The sequence below is a fragment of the Sceloporus undulatus genome, chromosome 3 (genome assembly GCF_019175285.1).
Source record: "Sceloporus undulatus isolate JIND9_A2432 ecotype Alabama chromosome 3, SceUnd_v1.1, whole genome shotgun sequence".
Classification (NCBI taxonomy): Eukaryota; Metazoa; Chordata; class Lepidosauria; order Squamata; family Phrynosomatidae; genus Sceloporus; species Sceloporus undulatus.
The window spans coordinates 242,159,233-242,178,640 of NC_056524.1; the positions used below are offsets into that span (position 1 = coordinate 242,159,233).

Below are 19,408 nucleotides of genomic sequence, written 5' to 3' on the forward strand. Positions count from 1 at the left end.
CAGTAGGGCTTATTCCTATGTAAATGTGTATAGAACAGCAGTCCAATTTGTTTTTAAGCATCTAGAAATTTTTGCACTCGTTAGCAACATAGTTACAGAATATACATAGCAAAGCTTCTGAAGTGCATGCTACAATTTGCTTCTCAATTTGTCTGAATTCTTCAACCTTTGTTTTTTGTGGGGTTTTTGGGCTATGTGGCCATGTTCTAGAAGATTTTCTTCCTGACGTTTCGCCAGCATCTGTGGCTGGCATCTTCAACCATTGCTTAAACATTTAGAGTGAACATAGAATATATTAACTATCAAGTCTACATCCTATAGATTCCTGGAATTTGTAGTTTGGTGAGGTACGTATAATTTTCTGCTAAAGAGTTCTAGTGTTTCAATTTATGGGACTACAATAGAGCTGCCTAGCGGGACAGAATCTTTATGGCCTCATCAAATTACAAATCCCAGGGGGTTTTTTTTGTGTGTGACCTCTGTGACTCACACAGATGGGCTGTTCTGTACATATCATTTTATGGAATCTTCTAGAGTGTTACATAAACCTTTTGACAGTAGCCCCACCTATCTCCAGCAGCCCTATATAGGGTCCTTCCTACCAAAACAGCCAGTTCTCTGTGAAGTCAAAGGCTTTCATGGTCAGCATCCATAGTTTTTTTGTGAGTCTATGAAGATGCCAGCCACAGATGCTGGCGAAACGTCAGGAAGAAACTCTTCTAAAACATGGCCACATAGCCCGAAAAACCAACAAAAAAGCCAGTTCTCTCTTTCTTTCTTTCTTTGCCATTTCAGCAGTGTCAATAGAAATCACTTATGGTCTCACCAAATTATAAATCCCAGTTTCCTATGATGCCATGACTCTTTAAAGTGATGTGACACTAATAAAACTTTGTTGTGCATATACATGTATGTCCCTTCAAGTTGTCTGTTAATTTACGGTGTCCCCATGAATTTCATTGAGTTTTCTTAGGCAAGAAATACTCAGAGGTGGTTTTGCATTTCCTTCCTCATAGCTAGAGTCGATTCACTGTGGCGACACAGAGTTTAGAGGCTATTCCTTTGATAGATTTATTTGCTTCTGAGCTTGCCATTTACTGATACATCTAATTTCAATGAAAACTGACTCGTACAAAATAGCTTTTCCATATTTATGCATCAACTATGAATCTTTGCAAGAAAAATAACAACCTACTACTCTTTTTCATGCTTTAAATTTTTTGATTGTTCACACCAAGTAGAGCTGTAAGCTTCCTGAGTGAGAGCATGAGACTGAAAGAGGAAATGTAAAGCTAGAGATTGTGAAAACACACAGGGAGCTCTGCTCTGCTCTTCAGACTTAACTAAACTAGAATGATTCCGAGTCAACATTGCATATACCCTCTTGAATTAATCTGATTTATAAAATTTACAACAGCTCTTCTTTTCCCCAGGGGACCAAGAAATACCGCAGTTGTTTGCCTCTCTGAATAATAATCATTACCTCTTCATTCACCCCCTCCACCCTTTGCAAAGACTATCCTGACTAGTATAATGCTAAGCAAGCTGCTCATTGAAAGAAGCCATCTTGAGGCATAAACTCTTAAGGAGAGTGGTTGTGCATGCAAATATGAACCTCAGTAACAGTAATAGTCCCCTAGTGCTATCCCTTTAATTCGGAAGTGTTGATCTGAAGAGTGTCATGTTGCTCAAATCAGATTGCCTGCTTAATATTTAAGATGACTGTGATAGAATCATTTGATCCTCTCAGATTGGTTTGTGTGTTGCCAGGCATCCTGACAGCACCAGGCTTCCCACCTCCCCTTGTACGACCTGAGTTTCTGTCTGGAGGATGGCTGGGAGTGGGGAGGGTATTTGTTGTTCATATCTAACCTGCCAAGGATATATATACTGGCAGCGTCTCTGCTGACAGAACAAAATAGTTCTACAGCACTTAAAAAAAAAAGTGCTGCTTGTGCTCGAGGGAGGCAGGACTTACAGTTCAGAAGGAAGTGAATTGGATAGGTCAGGAGACTGTACCATTTGTGAACTCCCCTTTTCTTTTTATATGCATCTGTCAGATATACTGTAGGCGTGCTCTGTGCTTGCCGTGCTCAATGCAATGCAGGGAGAAAGCAGTCTTTAAAAGAGAGAGAGAGAGAGAAGGAGAATGAGCTGCAGTTGCTTCTTTTCCTTTCATTCTTTTTTTTTTTTAAATATTATTCTCCTCTCATCCTCCTTCTGTCTGGGTAACCCAGGCACTTGTGCTCAAGTTGGAAGCTGTTTGAAAACTAACATGGTTTGATCCTCTAACTGCATGTTGGGTAAATTCAAAGCCCACATGGTTGTCCTCTTGTAGTGCGATAATAAGTCACATCTGATGGACATTTTCTCTGCTTATAGCATAGTAATGAATGTCTGATAGGCGCGACCTTTCATAAGACAGCCCACACTATTGGCTTTCTGCCCAGAATATTGCTGCAACCCTATCTGTGATTGGTTATCTCCTGATCATGCATTGCTTCAGAAGGGGAAAACGGCCGCCTTTTTAATAAATCTACAATGGCTGTCTGCAATATGCCGTACTGTAAGTATTTTATTTGAGTCAGAAAGAGTGTCATGCTGTGCAGTAGTAGACTGAAGGAGCACATGGCAATGTTATTATGCTGTGAGACATCAGTGAAATGCTGCTTGGTAAATTTTAATGTATCTGTTTTTTCTACAGGTTGGTACTAAGAAGTGCCTTTCCTGACGTCTCTGCTGCTTGGAACCGCTTCTAGAGCAGTCTCTGCTTTTTGCCTTGCTTGCTGCCAGCTAGACTGCGACGACAGCACATCCACCCTCCGCCTCTAGTCCAGCCACCCCTCCCCTCATTTCTACTTATAATCAAGAGAAAGAGCTCTAAGCATCAAGCATTGCCCTAGGCTTCTTTAGTTATTCTTATAGAAGTAAAAGTTTGCTGGAAAAGTGAGCTGCCTTCTGCCAGAAAGGGAAAAAAAATTAAAGAGAGGAGAAAAATAATCTTCAATTTGTTGCTCTAAACTGCTGCCTATGTCTGTGCCAAACTAATTGATACCAATTGCACCACACCAAAAATATTAAAATTTTTAAATATATATATTGCAAATTCAGCTGTGTGGAGAACCCTTTTCAGACAACTTTTCCTGACATCATCTTGGAAATTCTGTGCTGAAGGGTCTGCCACGTTTTGCTGCTTGCATTTTGGGTTCAATCTGGCACTCAAAATGGGTAACTGAGAGCACAAGGCTACTTCCAGGCCATACTTTTAAATGCTGATTTTACTTAATCTTAGCATTTCTCTAAGTACAAAAAAATCCCCTTCTTTTGATTTGTAGTTTCGTGCTGTGACTTTCTAGTGGAAATCTTTTCCTTCCTGTTGTGACAACACAATTTTACATCTTTTAACATTGGGCTGGGGGCTTGGGGAAATATTTTGGAGGTGACATTTTTCATCGTTTCCAGTCTTATCAGTTTGGCCTTCTTTTTTTTTAATTTGTTCATTTCATTGACAATTTTAACTACCTGTAAAATCTAAACATGGCTGTAAGTGTCACACCAATCCGAGACACAAAATGGCTAACACTGGAAGTGTGTCGAGAGTTCCAAAGAGGGACTTGCTCACGACCAGATACGGAATGTAAATTTGCACATCCATCGAAAAGCTGCCAAGTTGAAAATGGACGAGTAATCGCCTGCTTTGATTCATTGAAAGTGAGTACCGTAAATGCTATTTCTTTTCACAACTAAGGCAAAAAGATGACTGCAACATTTATAACCCATAACATTTTGTGCTTTTGGTGATACTCATTTTTCCCCTTTAATACTATATTTACCCCTTTAATATGCTTTGTGATTTGAAAAACTATGTTTTAAGGATACAAGAGAGTGTGGACATTTCAGAAAAGCCAGGTTCAGTTCCTTTAGGTGCTATAAATCATGCTCTGTTTTCTTGAAAGTGTTCCTGCATTCATGTCTTAGTATCATAACATATCTTTATTTTTTACTCTAAGATACACCACTTTTTGAATTCCAGAAGAGTAGCAGTGTTAGTACTATGGAAAGCAAGCAAAGAGTCAGATGATATCTTAAGGACTAACAAATTGATGCATGCACTGTTATATGTTTGTGGTGATGATTTAACTCTAAAAGTTCATCCTGCAGTCAATTTCTTCATATTTAGAACATGACAAACAGTGATTTAGTTTTCTTGTATAGAACAGTGTACTGTTAGTAGTGTGTGTGTGTGAGTATGTATAGTGGGGGAGGGAGATAGCAATAGTCTCTTAAGCAGTTCATTAGTTCTGTTAGTGTATTTGGATTCTTCCCGTCTCTAATGAGCAGATAGGACATTCAAGGTTTGTGAATACTTTGGTTCTGAAATTATGTCAGATTTAAGGAAACATTTGACTATTATTGTATACATGTAAGCTTTGAAAATCTTATTTATATAGTGAGTGTGTTCTAGATATATTACCGACTTAAGAAAATACCAGATGGTTACGTTGTTCAGTGTTGCTGTTTTCAAGTATAAATCTACCTTCACTAGTCAGTTATGAGCAAATCTTCCACCCTAGAATTTAGTCTTTGGAATCCTAGAGTTATTTTATACTGATCATACAGACTATAGCCAGAACCGTGTTGTCATTACTAGCTGGATAGATCCATAAAATCATTTGCACTCACCTAAATGAGCACTTAACTAAATGTCATTGATTCAGTGGGTCTACCATAGTTGAAAATAACATTGGAATTTAAGTATTAGAGTGCAATCCTATTTACGCTTACCTGAGAGACAGCCCTATTGAACATGCTGTAACTTGCTTCTAAATCACAATACAGTGGAACCTCGCCATACGCGGGGGATCCGTTCCGGATCCTGCCGCGTATGGCGATTTCCGCCTATGCTTGAGCCCCATTGTAAACAATGGGGCTCATGCACGGCGGCGCGGCGGCACACAAGGCGCAACGGGTGCACGCGCCCATTCAATTGAATGGGTCGCGCCACCGGCTTTGAGCGCCTATGCTCAAAGCCGCCTATAAGAAGACCACGTATGCGGAGGATCCACTGTACATAGGATTGTACTGTATATCTTAATGCTACACAGACTGTTTTTGGCAACCCAAAGGCAAACCCTAAGGCAAAGCTATTAATGAGTTTTTCTTAGCAAGATTTCTTCGGTGCAGGTGGGATGAGAGGTTACCATTTCCTTCCTCTGAGCTTGAGACAGTATGATTTGGTCACCCAGTGGGTTTTCATGACTGAAGAGAGAGCTAAACCTTGGTCTCCTGGAGACCTAATCCAACAAACCACTATACCATGCATGAATATCCCATCTTAAAGTTCATCCAAGTGAATCACCTGGATGGTACCCATTGATTCAAGTGGAACTGAAAGGATTTAAATCTAAGTACACATGCTTGATTGTGTCTAACTACATCTGCTTAATTGTGTCTGATCAAAAATTGGAATAGCTTTTTATGTTACAGAAAATAACAACAGCTGAATGTATGAATTCATATGTTTGGATAATGCACACAGGAATGATATTTGTAATGTTTGAAACTGAACTTAGATAAACTGGAAGCTGCAGGAGAAATGTGAGTGCTTGATTGTTTTCATTAAACTGAAACAATGTTGCTCTTACAGTATATATAGTTGGACTTGGATTTTTTTTTTTTGGCAAGACAGTTTTCATCTCGTTTATGTCTGTATTTGTTTATGCATACTGACTGGATAGCAGTTGATCACAGTAACTGTAGGAAACGCAAATTCTTTTCTTTTTGCTTGTTTTAGTGGGTAAATGCCAGGCCATGGTGTATTGCACCCCAGATCAGCTAAAATGTGTTGGTTGTGGAATATATCTCTAATCATTTGGATTATCACTGCATCATTTTTATCTGTGTTTGCTCTTTTGTGATTCTTCAAAATTGTTAAACAGATATTTTAAAATGGCTGCAAAGTTGTTTAAGTTGGTGATCCAAGGATTTGTCATTCAATTTTGCTGCTTTGTGACCATCTTCTTCTTCTTCGTGTTTAAAGACTAGAGATGCTTTCCACCAGTTTGTGCTGCAAGATTATTTCTGCCCATTCTAGTAGAATATGTATTGAGTGGTTACACACATGGTTTTGTGCTGAAGAAAGGAAACAACAGCAGTGATGTGAAATGGACCCAAAATATCCAGTACTGTGGTCTAGCTATGAGAAAATAATGTAATTATCATACTATATAGCATTATAGTATGATATTCTTATATTATAATGGTATTATTTTTCATTTTTACAATAAATGTGAAAATCTGGTTTTAACGTTATCTTTGAGTTAAATTCTGCTGCAAGACTACATAGCTTTTTGGAGTTGGGCCTGTCTTCTGCATCTGAAACTGGGAGAGAAACTTTTTGTGTGATTTCAGCTGCCACATCTGGCAAGCTGATGCTTATTTATATCAAGAGTTTGCTGCAGTGGGCGTAGATCTTCAACAGCCTCATTTATGACTGTATACATTTTACGGATTGACTTCATAGTCAGTGAGTAGTTTCTTGTCTGGTCAGCTTTTGGTGAAGTAGGAATTACCATGTCATGCCAGTTTGGGAAGCTTTTGTAAACTTATAAGAGAGTTGCTTCTGTTCCATTCCTCATCTCTGAAGCCACAAACATTTTATTTATTTTATATCCTGTCTTTCAGTTTAAATGGAAGTTTGAGAAGCTTATAATGATTAGATAACCTTAAAAAAGTGTAAAATGTCAGTGCAAATCTAAACACAGGAATAGATTATACAGGGGAGTGGAGCAGAGAAGGTCTGTAGCAGTTAACACTAAAAACAGAAGATGCTTAAAATACTGGTATAAATAAAAAATAATAATTGCATAGTGTTGAAAACAAGATGTTTGGTGCCAGGCGTCCTTTTATGGGAAGCAAGCATAGTTTGGGGAAGTTACTCTGTGGACTACAGGTCTGAGAATTCCCCAGCCTGCTTGTCAATAATAATAATAATAATAATAATAATAATAATAATAATAATAATAATTTATATGCCTCCCAATCACTGGGAATCCTGGCGGCTTACAACAGAAGAGATAATAGACGGTTCCCTGCCCTCAGGTTTACAACCTAAAAAGACACGACACAAAAGGAGAAGGGAATGGTGAGGGGGGGAGGAGATCAGGTGCAGCATTCTTCTCTCCCTCTGAGGCCGGGACCAAGGCAGATGGACTGGAAGGAGGGCTCTTTTTCTTAATCGAGGCTGGGCCCGAATGGCATTGGGCCTGTCCTTTCACTCCTTCCCAGGCCAGAAGATGGCAGTTGGAAGGAGGGAGGGGAGGGCTCTTCCTCTTCAGGCCTGATGGCGTTGGGCCTGTCCTTTCACTCCCTCTAAGACCAGAAGAGTAAATTTTCCAAGGTCTGGGAGGAGGGCTTGTCACCACCTGGAGAAAGGAAGGACTAGAAAGAAAGGCTTCTAAAGTCCTTGATCTTAATTCTTAACCAGATTCATATGAAATTGGATGGTTCTCTCTATATTTGAATTTCATGCTATATTGATTGTTAAATGTTAAACCTGTTATGCTTTGAACTTGGCATAGTATTAGTAGCTAGTGAACTGTTTAAAATCTGGTCTGATGTATTCTATATGACATGTCCCAGTAGTCAGAATATCTAATTTGAAATGATTGAAGTTTGCTAGTAGCCTTTAAAGGTGTGTACATTGAGTCTTTGGTATCCTCTGGGGTTTGGTATCCCCCTGTGGATACCAAAATGTATGGCTGCTTAAGTTCCAGTTCCATTAAATAGTTCCATTGAATAGTAAAATGATGTCCCTTACATATACAGTGCACCCATGCCTTACGCAGGGGATCAGTTCTGGACTCCCCCCATGTAAGGCAAATAGCGCGTATGCTTGAGTCCCATTGGATATAATGGGGCTCATGCATGACGCGCACTGCGCATGCCATGGGCACATAAGCCATTCATTCTCCCGTTGCGCGGCTTTCAGTGTAAGCTGAAAGCTGCGTAAAAGGTGCCTGTGTATGCCGCAGGCGTACTGTAAAAGCAAAAATCAAGATTTCCTTTGGGGTATTTATATATTCTTTTTAATAGTTTTAAAATGAGGATGGTTGAATCTATGGATAAAAAAATCTGTGGATATGGAGGGATGACTGTATGATGTACAGTATATATGATGCACTACAGTCATCTAAGCTGGAGCCTACTAGACAGTGGCTAACTTGTCCAGGAGGATGTCACACAGGTAGATAACAGCTGTAATTTAGTAAAAATGCTTTGTGTCACTGATTGCACTAATTCCTCTTAAGTTAGGGTGGATTTAATAGCATCTTCAAGCTGCAAAAGTGATCCAGCACAAAATTACTCACATGGATATATATGTGGGCCCAAATGAGCCAGTAAACATTTTTGTGGGCTAGTAACTTTTGTGACTTATTTGCATGACTGGTTTATATGATCAGTCACCATGAGAGAAAGCTCCTTAATTCCCTTCATGTTTTGATTTAATTCCATTATCCAAGGTTCAAGTGGGCCAGTTGTAAAGAATAGATTTGCCAGCTATTTATGTGCTTGACATACTTCTGCTTCATCTTGACATAAGTGGTTCCAAGCTGGTTTATATACCTCACCTTAGCTGACTTACTTGTGCATTTATATGAACCTTTATCATGATATTTTCCCAATTTATTCAGAGTTGTTCACAGAGTTGCTTACAAGAGAAGTGGCTCTACTGGGATGAATAAAATTACAGGTCCTTCACATTATACTGCTTGTGCTATTGTGCCCCTCACATGAACATCCAAATATGCATTAAAAATAGCACTTGGTAAACAGTGCTATAGCTGTAACCTCCTGGATACACACATTGGTTAATTCAAAATCTGAGAAACAATAATGCAGAGTGATTATATTGTGATGCTACTATTTGTCCTCATTATGAGATGTTTTAGTGCTTTCAAATGATCTGTCTTGCAAGGAGAGTTTCTAAAAAGTGGAACATGAATTTATAAAATATATACATACATAAATAGCATACACAGTGTTAAGGAACAGAATATGGGCTAGTAATCAGAAATGACCTTCTTCCTTAGGGGTCTCTTAAAAAAAAACATACAACACAACACCTTGTGAATACTGAGGCAGTTCAGAATGGAACAGAGGGAGTTTGTCCATGACTTTACATTTACATAGTCCATAATCTCTGCTTATCTTCAATTTCTTTAGTATGTTGAATAAAGTCTCCAAGTCCTTGGAGACCAGTATGATTTATTATCATTATTTGAGGATCACAGAGCACTTGCAATAAATATATTCCCCAGATATTTTCAGTTCTAGCACCCAAGCTAATTACGTTCACTCATTTGCTTATTTAGAACATTACATGCATAACATTCCTTGCCTTTTTCCTTTAATAAAAAAATCACAGTACACATATAAGGCTATATGGGAAAAGCTTGTAAAACTTACTAAAATGGTAGACAAACATTAGTAGACAAACATTAAAAATGAATGAGGCAGTATGGAGAGCTTCCTTGTCTTCAACTGTATTTTTAATCAAGGCTGGCATCTTAACATAAGATATGTTGAAATAGTCAAAGCTGAAGGGAGATGCCATCACAGGAAGAACTTCGATTGTCAGGACTGAGCCACATGGTCATAAATATCAAGTCAGTTTCAGAGTGAAACAGAGCGAAGTTTGCTGGTCATCCAGAGACTAGGACATGGAGCAATGGATATAAAGTACAAGAAAAGAGATTCCACCCAAACATTAGGAAGAACGTTCTGAAAGTAAGAGCTGTTCATCCGTGGAACACATTCCCTTATAGTGTGGTGGAGTATATTTGGGGTTTTTAAAACAGAGGCTAGATGACCATCTGTTGAGGGTGCTTTGATTGTGATTTCCTGCATAGCAGGGGTTTGGACTTGGTGGCCCTTGAGGTCTCTTCTAACTCTATGATTCTGTGGCCTGAAACAAATAGCTGCTTTGGAGGTTTGTAGTTCAGATGATGCATGCCCCAAAAGTGGCCACATTGCAAACATTTGATGGATAATGGAGCACACAAGGGAATTCCAAAAGAAAATCAGTATGTGCTTTATAGACTATAGCAAAGTCTTTGATTGCATAGATCATGAAAGGCTATGGAATGCCCTTTAAGGCATGGGATTGCCAACACATCTGATAGTCTTGATAATGAATCTGTACTCAGGAGAAGAGGCTAATGTCAGAACAGAACAGAGAAACAGCATGGTTCCCAGTTGGCAAAGGGGTCACCCTATTTGTTCAACTTGTATGCAGAACATATAAGAAAAGCAGGCCTGGACACAAGGAAGAGTGAAAATAGGGGGAAGGAATATCAACAATCTAAGGTACACAGATGATGCTATAGTACTAGCAGAAAATCTCACAGACCTGGAATACCTACTAAGAAAGATCAAGGAAGAAAGTGCAAAGGGAGGCCTACTATTGGACATAAAGAAAACAAAAGTAATGACCACAGAGAATCTACACAAATTTAACCTAGACAATAAAGCCATAGAAATAGTTCTCGTACCTGGGAACAAACATTGATAGAAATGGGGACTGCAGCCAGGAAATCAGAAGGAGATTAAGATTAGGGAGAGTAGCTATGAAAGACCTAGAAAAGATTCTAAAATCCAAAGACATACAACTGAGCACAAAAATTAGAATCATACAAGCCATCGTATTCCCTATTACCATGTATAGATGTGAGAGCTGGATAGTTAAGAAAGAAGATAGAAAGAAAATCAATTCATTTGAGATGTGATGTTGGAGAAGAGTGTTGAGGATTCCGTGGACAGCCAAAAGAACAAGCAAATGAATCCTAGAGTTGATCAAACCAGAAATCCCCCTGGAAGCCAAGAGGAAAAGGGAGCAGTCATTGGAAAAAAAACAATAATGCTAGGAAAGGTGGAGGGAAGTAGAAAGAGGGGAAGGCTGCATGCTAGATAGGTGGACTCTATTACAGAGATCATGGGTATGGTTTTTCAGGAATTGAGCAGAGCAGTGGAGGACAGAGGGTCTTGGAGATGTCTCATCCACAGGATTGTCAAAGAAGGAGGGAAACAAGGGTAAATAATGAAAATAATTAGAATAACTACAACAGAGACGTATCTAATTTACAAAATATATGCATGTGTATTAACAATATTGAATCTCAGTATTAAGAAGTCGAGCAACAGTATACAAATAGAAAAAACTATGCTGTATCCTTATAAATATCATTGATAGTCCAAACCAATAAGATAAATGTCCAAAGTGTTGGCAGTAAAATTATCCTGCTGTCTCACCAAACATATCCAATCCAAAGTCTGTTGTTAAAAACAACAATACAGTGGACCCTTGTTATATGCTAGGGTTTGGTTCCAAGATCCTCCGTGTGTAGCAAAATCTGTGTATGCTCAAGTCCCATTAAATATAATGACATAGCAAAATGGTGTCCCTTATAAAAAAAATGGAAAATCAAGGTTTGATATTTGAAATTTATACTTTTTTTGAACATTTTCAAACCGTGTATAAAAAATCCATGTATAAGAAGGACTGACTGTATAAGATGTTCTCAAAGATGGAGTCAAGAGCAAGATATCCAAAGATCTTATAAATCTAAAAAGAGGGATCAAATAGAGGGAGACTTGGAGATAAAGCAGACCACCCCAAAGGAGCAGATTGAACCACCCTTGAGAGAGGGTTGGGGCTGCGGCAACAGAACACCATTGCCCCAATCTGGCTTTTTGCCAGCCCAAAAAGGAGCAGCAAAATGCCGCTCCTTTATGAGCTGGCAAAACCCCAGGTTTTCCCTCCCTGCCATGACTTTATGGTACTCCTGTGGTGTGTAAATGCCGTGCTGCTGGAGCACTGTGAAGCCAGCCCATGTGTGGGCAGCCCTGCAGCTTCCGGGCAGTGTTGGGGCATGTGGTGTGCATATGCCATGCCCCCAAGCCTCTGGGAAACTGGTGTTTAGAGCCAGTCTGTTTTCGGCTCTTAGTCTGAGATAATCAGTCTCTAAGCTGTAAAGGTCAAGACCAGCACTTTGAATTGAGCTTGGGATAAACTAGCAGCCAATGTAGCTGTCTCAAAATAGATGAAACACAAGAGTGTTTGCCCATGCCTGTCAACAGGCAGGATGCCATGTTTTGCATTAGCTGAACTTGCTAAACTGTCTTTGTAAGCCATCCCCCTGCCGAGCATATTGCAGTAGTCAATCTGAAAGCTACCTAAGCATGAGCATCAACAATGATCAACAAAATTCAGGGAAAGCTGCAAGTAAAGGTTTCAGATATGCTCAAATGTGGAAAAGTTATTTTTTTGGACTTCAGCTCTCAATTGCCATGCTGACAGATTCTGGAGGTCCAAAAAGATACTTTCTCAATGTCTGAGTATACCTTCCATATGTTACAAAGTATTCTTTGTCACAACTTCTGAAAATCTTTATATACATACATTTGCACCAGACAAGGGGTGGGATTAAATGATCCTTGGGGGTTCCTTTTAGTGCTTATGATTTTACGAATATACTAGAAATTACTGTTCAACTTCTGGCAGCAAACAAAAACATCCTTTATCCCTATTTAATGTCAGATTTTAATTAGTTTTCTGCTAAATGGAAATCTAGATTCATTAAAAATGAATTTCCCATTTTGGCATTTAGGCAATTAAATGAAAAACAAAGTTGTATTTTGAGGTTGGCCAAGCTAGAATTGAACCCTGTTCTCCAGATTTTAGTCCAATACTTAAACGACTATGTCACACGGGATCTACTAGCCTAGCTTTCTACTTAATAGTAAAATTACAGTGTAGTTCTGTAGATGTCTATTTGGATGTAACTCACATTGAATTCAGTAGAGCTTATTCCCAGATATGTGGGCATAGGATTGTAGCCTTAAAATATTAAAAATAGAGTGTGTCAGAAATGTTTCAGTTTCTGTTAAAATAAGATATATTGTATATAATGGGCTTAAATATTTAGTGATTATTTTATTTATATAAAGTATATTTATGTAAAACTCATTCACACAAGAACAAATAATCTGAAAGTTTTCTCTCATTATGGATACTTTTGGTGCATTTTTGCATTTGGACTGTTGGCTTAGAACAGTAGTTTAGGCAAATATTTTTTTTATTTTTATTTTTTTTGCAAAAGGCCCTGAAGTGCAAAAACATTGAGGTGACATTATTCTTGTTGACCAAAAAAAGAGGGGGAAGCATGCTTTACTTCCTTAGCTAACTAATAACTACAATTGGAAGAATGGTTTAAAACGATTAAAGTGTCAATAATTTAAGCACCACTGAAATGCCTATAAAAATAACAATACTTTAAGCCTAACATTCACCTTTCCTACTGAGAAGAACATTTAAAAGCACCTATGTTATGGGAGTTTAGTAAAATTAGCAATAGTCTACAAGCTATTACTCTTTGTACTAGAGAGTAAAAACCAACCATAATAATAACCGAAGTGACAAATTTGGGTTGAACAAAAATATAATCCATTAGTAAGCTATGTTGAAGAAGAAAAGGTGAGCAAGGTAAGAAAAAAATGCTTGCACTTCTTGTCTAGGAGGTGCATTTGAGCATGAGATGGATATAGCCCAGTGTCCCTTTGCTATTTTTAAAATATTGTACAGGCAAAGCTAACACTTTATAAGTAGACCTTGTGAAATAGCAGAACCCTCAGCTGTGCTGTTTTAGTCTTTGGCCAGGCTCCCAAGTACTGTTGTATTTAATATACTGTAGCAAGGCTTCTGATTTAAAAGCGAAAAGTGCAGTTTAACATCAGGCAAAATAATGAAAGAAGTTGATAAAGAACGAAGAGAGACTGTATCTTAGAGCTTGAAAAATTTATATTTACATTGGCTTACACTTCCCATATTTTTTCTGGCAGGAGGGGTTCTGGGAGTTGTGTCTAGAATGCAACCTTTCCAGAATATGTTATAGTTCAGTGACTGAGCATATATTTTTAATGTAGAAGATCCCTGTTGCATCCCTTGGACACTGTGGTTAACAGAGTTTGAAAAGACATATGAGAGTCACTTCTGGCCAGTACTCAGTTTAACTTGTATATGATATGGTGTAAGACCTGGTTCCTGTTGGTAGTTCTAACTACAGCATGCCAACTGAATCAAAGTGATTTAGAAAAGTGTTAATTCACCACTCAATTATTAATTCAGTGTATCTGTACTACTTGGGATCCAGGCCTAGGAAACTGTACTATATGCATCAGTCTCTGGTTTGAATCATGTCTGTACCCTGAACTCCCCTGATGGCCTTAGACGAGAAACTCTTTCAGCCTTAGGTCTCTTATTTGAAATATGGAAGATAACATTACTGACGAACTTCACAGGGTTAATGTAAGAATGAACAATTTAAATCTTCAGAAATATTATTATTATTATTATTATTATTATTATTATTATTATTATTAAACTTTATTTCTATAGCGTATAGAGTGAAGTGTAAGCCAATGATTAATAAATAGTCTTCTTCAAGAGTAAATTTAAGATTGCTTTAAGGAGCTTGGACCCTTCAGAGTAACACAGAAAGTGTAATTTAGGCCAGATGAGGTTTTTTTAGCTGTGTGATTGCAGCTACAATATTTGGAGATAGAATGATCCAAGTGATTATCACTCCCACTTATATTAGTTGTGCTTGGTTGATATTAATCCCCCACCATGAAATAAAGAGGCCAGACACGTAAATTGGATATAAATAAATGGGCCTTTATTAGACCTAAAACCAATTTAAATCCCAACTGATAACTGTAAACTTTTGAGACTTCAACTGAGGGTGAAATCCTGATGCGGATTCAGCTGAAACCAGGTGTCTTTACCTAGACTACCTCTTCAGCCTTCCCATAGGGCGAAAACATCAGACTCTGAGGGCAACCGAATCCTCGGATTGTATCCTCAGCCAGTCATAGGGAGGTAGATATGAGGCACGCTCTCCCAAACTCCCTCGAGTTTGTAAGAGAGGGCAGAACCTCCATATCTTCCCCAAAGCCTGTTTCACGAGCAGCCTCCATGGCCTTTGACATGTAAAGGTTGCCCCGATCCAGACCTTCACCTCAGTGGGGTGCCTGGGTGCACACAAATTGTTCCCCCACCCCCATTTAGGCCAGGGGTAAACTATTTAACATTCAGCCCTAAGCCAATTACCCGTCCCTAGAAACAGTATGAAGTAGGCAAAAAACCCCAGGAAAAGGGGAGAAAATTCCTATCTGGCCCCGAAGTGACTGAACATCTCCATACTGGCCTGAGGGTGGGAGGGCGGGATGCAATCTCGCAAAAGAGGCCGATGAGGGGGTAAAACAGCTTAAATAGCTTAGGTCTGCCTCCTGTTGGCAGGTTGGGCCCATAAGGCCCCGCCTTTTATTATAATCCTGATCTCAATTCATGGGCAGTCTCAAATACTACAATCAAGCCTATAGTGGCAAGCCACTGTTTGGATGTCCATTGGGTTTGTGCTGGTGGAGATTTCCAAATTCATTTGCCTTTTGGTTTCTTTTTTTCTCCCATATAGTCAATGTCTCTTTAATTTCTCTGCCTGTCATCTATGAGATTTTTATATTACCTTCAGTATGCAGTTATCAGGAAAGTTTGGGAAAGTTAACAAGAGAATGAACATCACATGGAAATCAGCAAAATCATGAGAAACAGCAGGATAAAAATAATAAAGTATTCCAGAATAAAAGTTCCTCTGAAAGGTAAAAATCCATGGAAATGATTAGTATGCAAAGGACTGTTGTAGAATCTTTGAGACTAACAGTCTATACACACTGGCGTTATACTTCGGCCTCAGGGCAGAGTGAGGGCGTGGAGTCCACACGAAACATACTCTGATGCTGTTCTGATGCCGCCGTTACGCCATGCACCTGACCACACAAAGGGTGGTGTCACGGTGCTCCTTTGATGCTGCATTCAGATGATGCAATGCCAAAAGGAGCACCAGAAGGTGCCAATGTGGTGGCAAAGGTGTCCTTTCTACAGTACAAAACGGAGTCACTTTTTGCGGCTCCTTTTTGCGCCACAGAAATTCCAAATTGGGGCTGCAGCATGTAGTTGCCGCAGCCCCGAACCAGCGCTAAAAAGGGCGGCTGCAGGCTTAGCCCCTAACTGAAAGAAAGAAGTTACTAGTATGAACTTTTGTAGACTTTAGCCTACCTCCTGAGATGCATTGGGGCATTAACAGAAATCATTAGATACTGAAGAGGCAGATACTTGCAATGCTAGTCTTTTCCAATTTAAATATTTCAAATATGAATAGTATTCCTTGTGTTTACCTTTGCTTTTGCTAACCCTTGTTAGCAGTGATCAACAGTTCACAATTTTGTTTAGGACAGAACATGTTGTTTGGACTATAATTCCCACAGCCCCTTAGCTAACTTTATGAATAACCAGGCAAGCTGAGATGTTTTGAGGACAATAATCCAAGAAATAGTGTTTGTATTAAGAGAATTGTATGTGCTGAGAATTGACTACAGTTTATGAGTGAGCCAGAAAATTGGAAGTGTTAAATAGAACAACTTTTTGTGTGTGTTTTTGTTCTCAATGTGTTGAGAAACCTATTATAGCTTCAGATATATTTATGATTATTTCTTAAGGATTACTCTGTTCTCTGTGATCTAGTTTCAGTCATTTTACTTTAGATTCAATTAACTTTTCCGCTATCAAGTTTCCCTGTGGGATAATAAGTTGATAGAAGTGTAAAGGAAAGAAGTAATATTTAGTTTATTAATATTGTTTTTGGACTTACCTTTGTAATTGGATTGCTTAAATATATTTAAGTAATGTAATTTTTCTTTATAGGTTTATAAGATTGGCTCACTTAATGCTTGCATCTAAGAAAGACCATTTCTTTTTATTTAGGTTACTTAAAAGTTATGTGGAAGAAGGAAATGTGAAACAAAATTTCCAGGCAACTCTTATTTTTGATCAGTTTCATTAATAGCAACATTATCAATGTTAACCAAAACAAACGTATTATTCAAAATTTAATTTTGTTTCTTTGGAGTGCAGTATCAATAAAGGGGCTGTATAGACCAGCTATTAAGGTTGTTCTGGGGGTAGAGTCCATATGACGCATGCCCTGACTCCGTCCCCACTGTGTGCCACTTCACATGGCATGAAGCATCAAGGTGCTCCTCTGGCGCTGCATCCACATGACACAGTGCCACAGGAGCGCCTTAAAGCTGATGCAGCTGTCACACCCTTTCCAGGGCAAAAAAGGAGCCGCTTTTTGCAGCTCCTTTTTGCATCCTGGAAAGGCCAGATTGGGGATGCAGTGCCCTGTTCCGCACAGCCTCAAAGTCTCCTATGAAATCCCTCTTGCTTCCATCTAGTGTTGGATCTACACTGTAGAAATAATGTAGTTAGACTCCACGTTAACTGCCATGGCTCCATCCTATAGAATCCTGGGATTTGTAGTTTTGTGAGGCACCAGACTCTTTGTCAGAGAAGGCTAAAGACTTTCTAAAACTGGGAATCCTAGGATTCCATAGAATGGACCTACAGTACTTAAAGTGGTGTTAAACTATGTTATTTCTACAGTGCAGAAGAATTGTTTAGGGATGCATGGTTTAGCGAACTTGAAGAAGAGAAGAATGAGATATGAGATATATATTAGCCATATTTTAAATACCTGAAGCAATGTCGTGTTGAAGAAGGGATGAGCTTCTTTACTCCTGTCCCAGAGTGTAGAATGTGAAACAAGGCATTTAAATTACAAGAAAATAATATTTAAACAGTAGGAAGAGTGTTTTTACTGTAAGAGCTGTTCAACAAGGGATTAGACTGCCTAGTTGAGGAGAGGGTTGGGTGGCCTGTTGTTTGGAGGTTTTTACCCAGAGTTTGGATGTCCATCATTTAGGAGTAGTTCAGTTTACAGTATTCCTGCATGGCAGAGGGTTAGACTAGATGGTCCTTGCCACCTCTTCCAACTTATGATTCTATGATTCTAGGAAATTCTATATACACCACACAGCTATAGCAGTTTGAGGACGCTTTTATTGTGCTGCCACTAGGGTTGCCATAAGTGAGGACCTCCAAACCGGGACAAATGTAGGACAGATGTAGGGCAACATTTTAAAATGTAGGGCCAATTTTTAAACAATGGGAGGACATGCAAAATTGAGTTTTTTTTTAAAAATGTTATAATAAATGCATGTTTTTAGGCATGATCAAAATGGAGGACATTTTGGCATTATTTTAGACAGATGGCAGAAAATGGATTGCCCTCGGGTTCAACTGTACATCTCAGAAGTGTGTACTTGGGCAAGGGACTGTGGTTTTCTTCACGCGCATGAGTTTGTAAAATCAAAGCAAGTTACATTGGCCGTGCCTCAGAGCTTGTTTGATATCAATATCATCATCATAAACTCATCATCCATCATCATATCATCATCATCATCATCATCATCATCATCCACCACTATAATTGGCCAGAAAGGCAGACTTGTTAGCATTCAAAAGCACCATAAATACACAAAAATGCACTTGCATTATTTAATAATAAAAAATATGAAAAAATAATAAAAAACAATGCAGGGGTGATTATATTGATAATAAAAAATGAAGTAATAAAATAAAAAGAAATAAAAAATATAAAAAAAAAAACAAGCAATAATAAAATTAATGAATAAATAAAACAAGCAATAATAAAAATTGAATAAAATAAAATAAAACAAGCAATAATAAAAATTAATAAAATAAAATAAAAACAAACAATAATAAAATAATTAGAAAATAAAATAAAAGCAAGCAATAAAAAAATTATAAAATAAAACAAACATAATAAAAATTAATGAAATAAAATAAAACAAGCAATATAAAATTAATGAAATAAATAAAACAAGCAATAATAAAAATTAATAAAATAAAACAAAACAAGCATAATAACAATTAATAAAATAAAAATAAAAACAAGCAATAATAAAAATTAATAAAATAAAATAAAAACAGCAATAATAAAAATTAATAAAAAAAATAAAACAAGCAATAATAAAAATTAATAAAATAAAATAAAACAAGCAATAATAAAAATTAATAAAAGAAAAAATAAAAGCAATAATAAAAATAAAAAAATTAAATAAAATAAGTATTTTATATTTTAAAAAATAATTTTAAACCCCCCAAATACCAAGGCAGACCTAATGGCCACTGACTCAGCTTTCCTCTTCCTCCTCCTCCTCCTTCTGTGGCCCAATTCTGCCCTGGCCTTCAGGCACCTTTCCTCCGGCTCATTCCTCCTTCTCCTCCTCTCCCCCCTCCTCCTCCTTAAGATGGCTGGCGTGGGAGGAAGGGAAGCGGGGCAGGCACGCGTGTGCGTGCGCGCGGAAGGAATGGGGAAGGCGTGCGTGCGCGCGGAAGGAATGGGGAAGGCGTGCGTGCGCGCGGAAG

At 38.3% G+C, this 19,408-nt stretch overlaps 1 protein-coding gene across 19 annotated transcripts in view; it reads left to right on the forward strand.

The window, feature by feature from the left end:
- The window catches only part of MBNL1 (muscleblind like splicing regulator 1), a 248,237-nt gene that overhangs the window by 50,475 nt on the left and 178,354 nt on the right, over positions 1-19,408 (forward strand). For 14 of the 19 annotated variants that reach the window (XM_042458830.1, XM_042458819.1, XM_042458820.1 and 11 more), the window contains one exon: positions 2,705-3,711. The exons of 4 other annotated variants lie outside the window; for them this stretch is intronic. In XM_042458830.1, the coding sequence (XP_042314764.1) occupies positions 3,538-3,711 (174 nt within the window). In that variant the 5' untranslated portion in view covers positions 2,705-3,537. Of the gene's footprint in view, positions 1-2,083; positions 2,567-2,704; positions 3,712-19,408 lie in introns of those variants that run through there. One more of the 19 variants, XM_042458821.1, reaches the window with a different exon arrangement.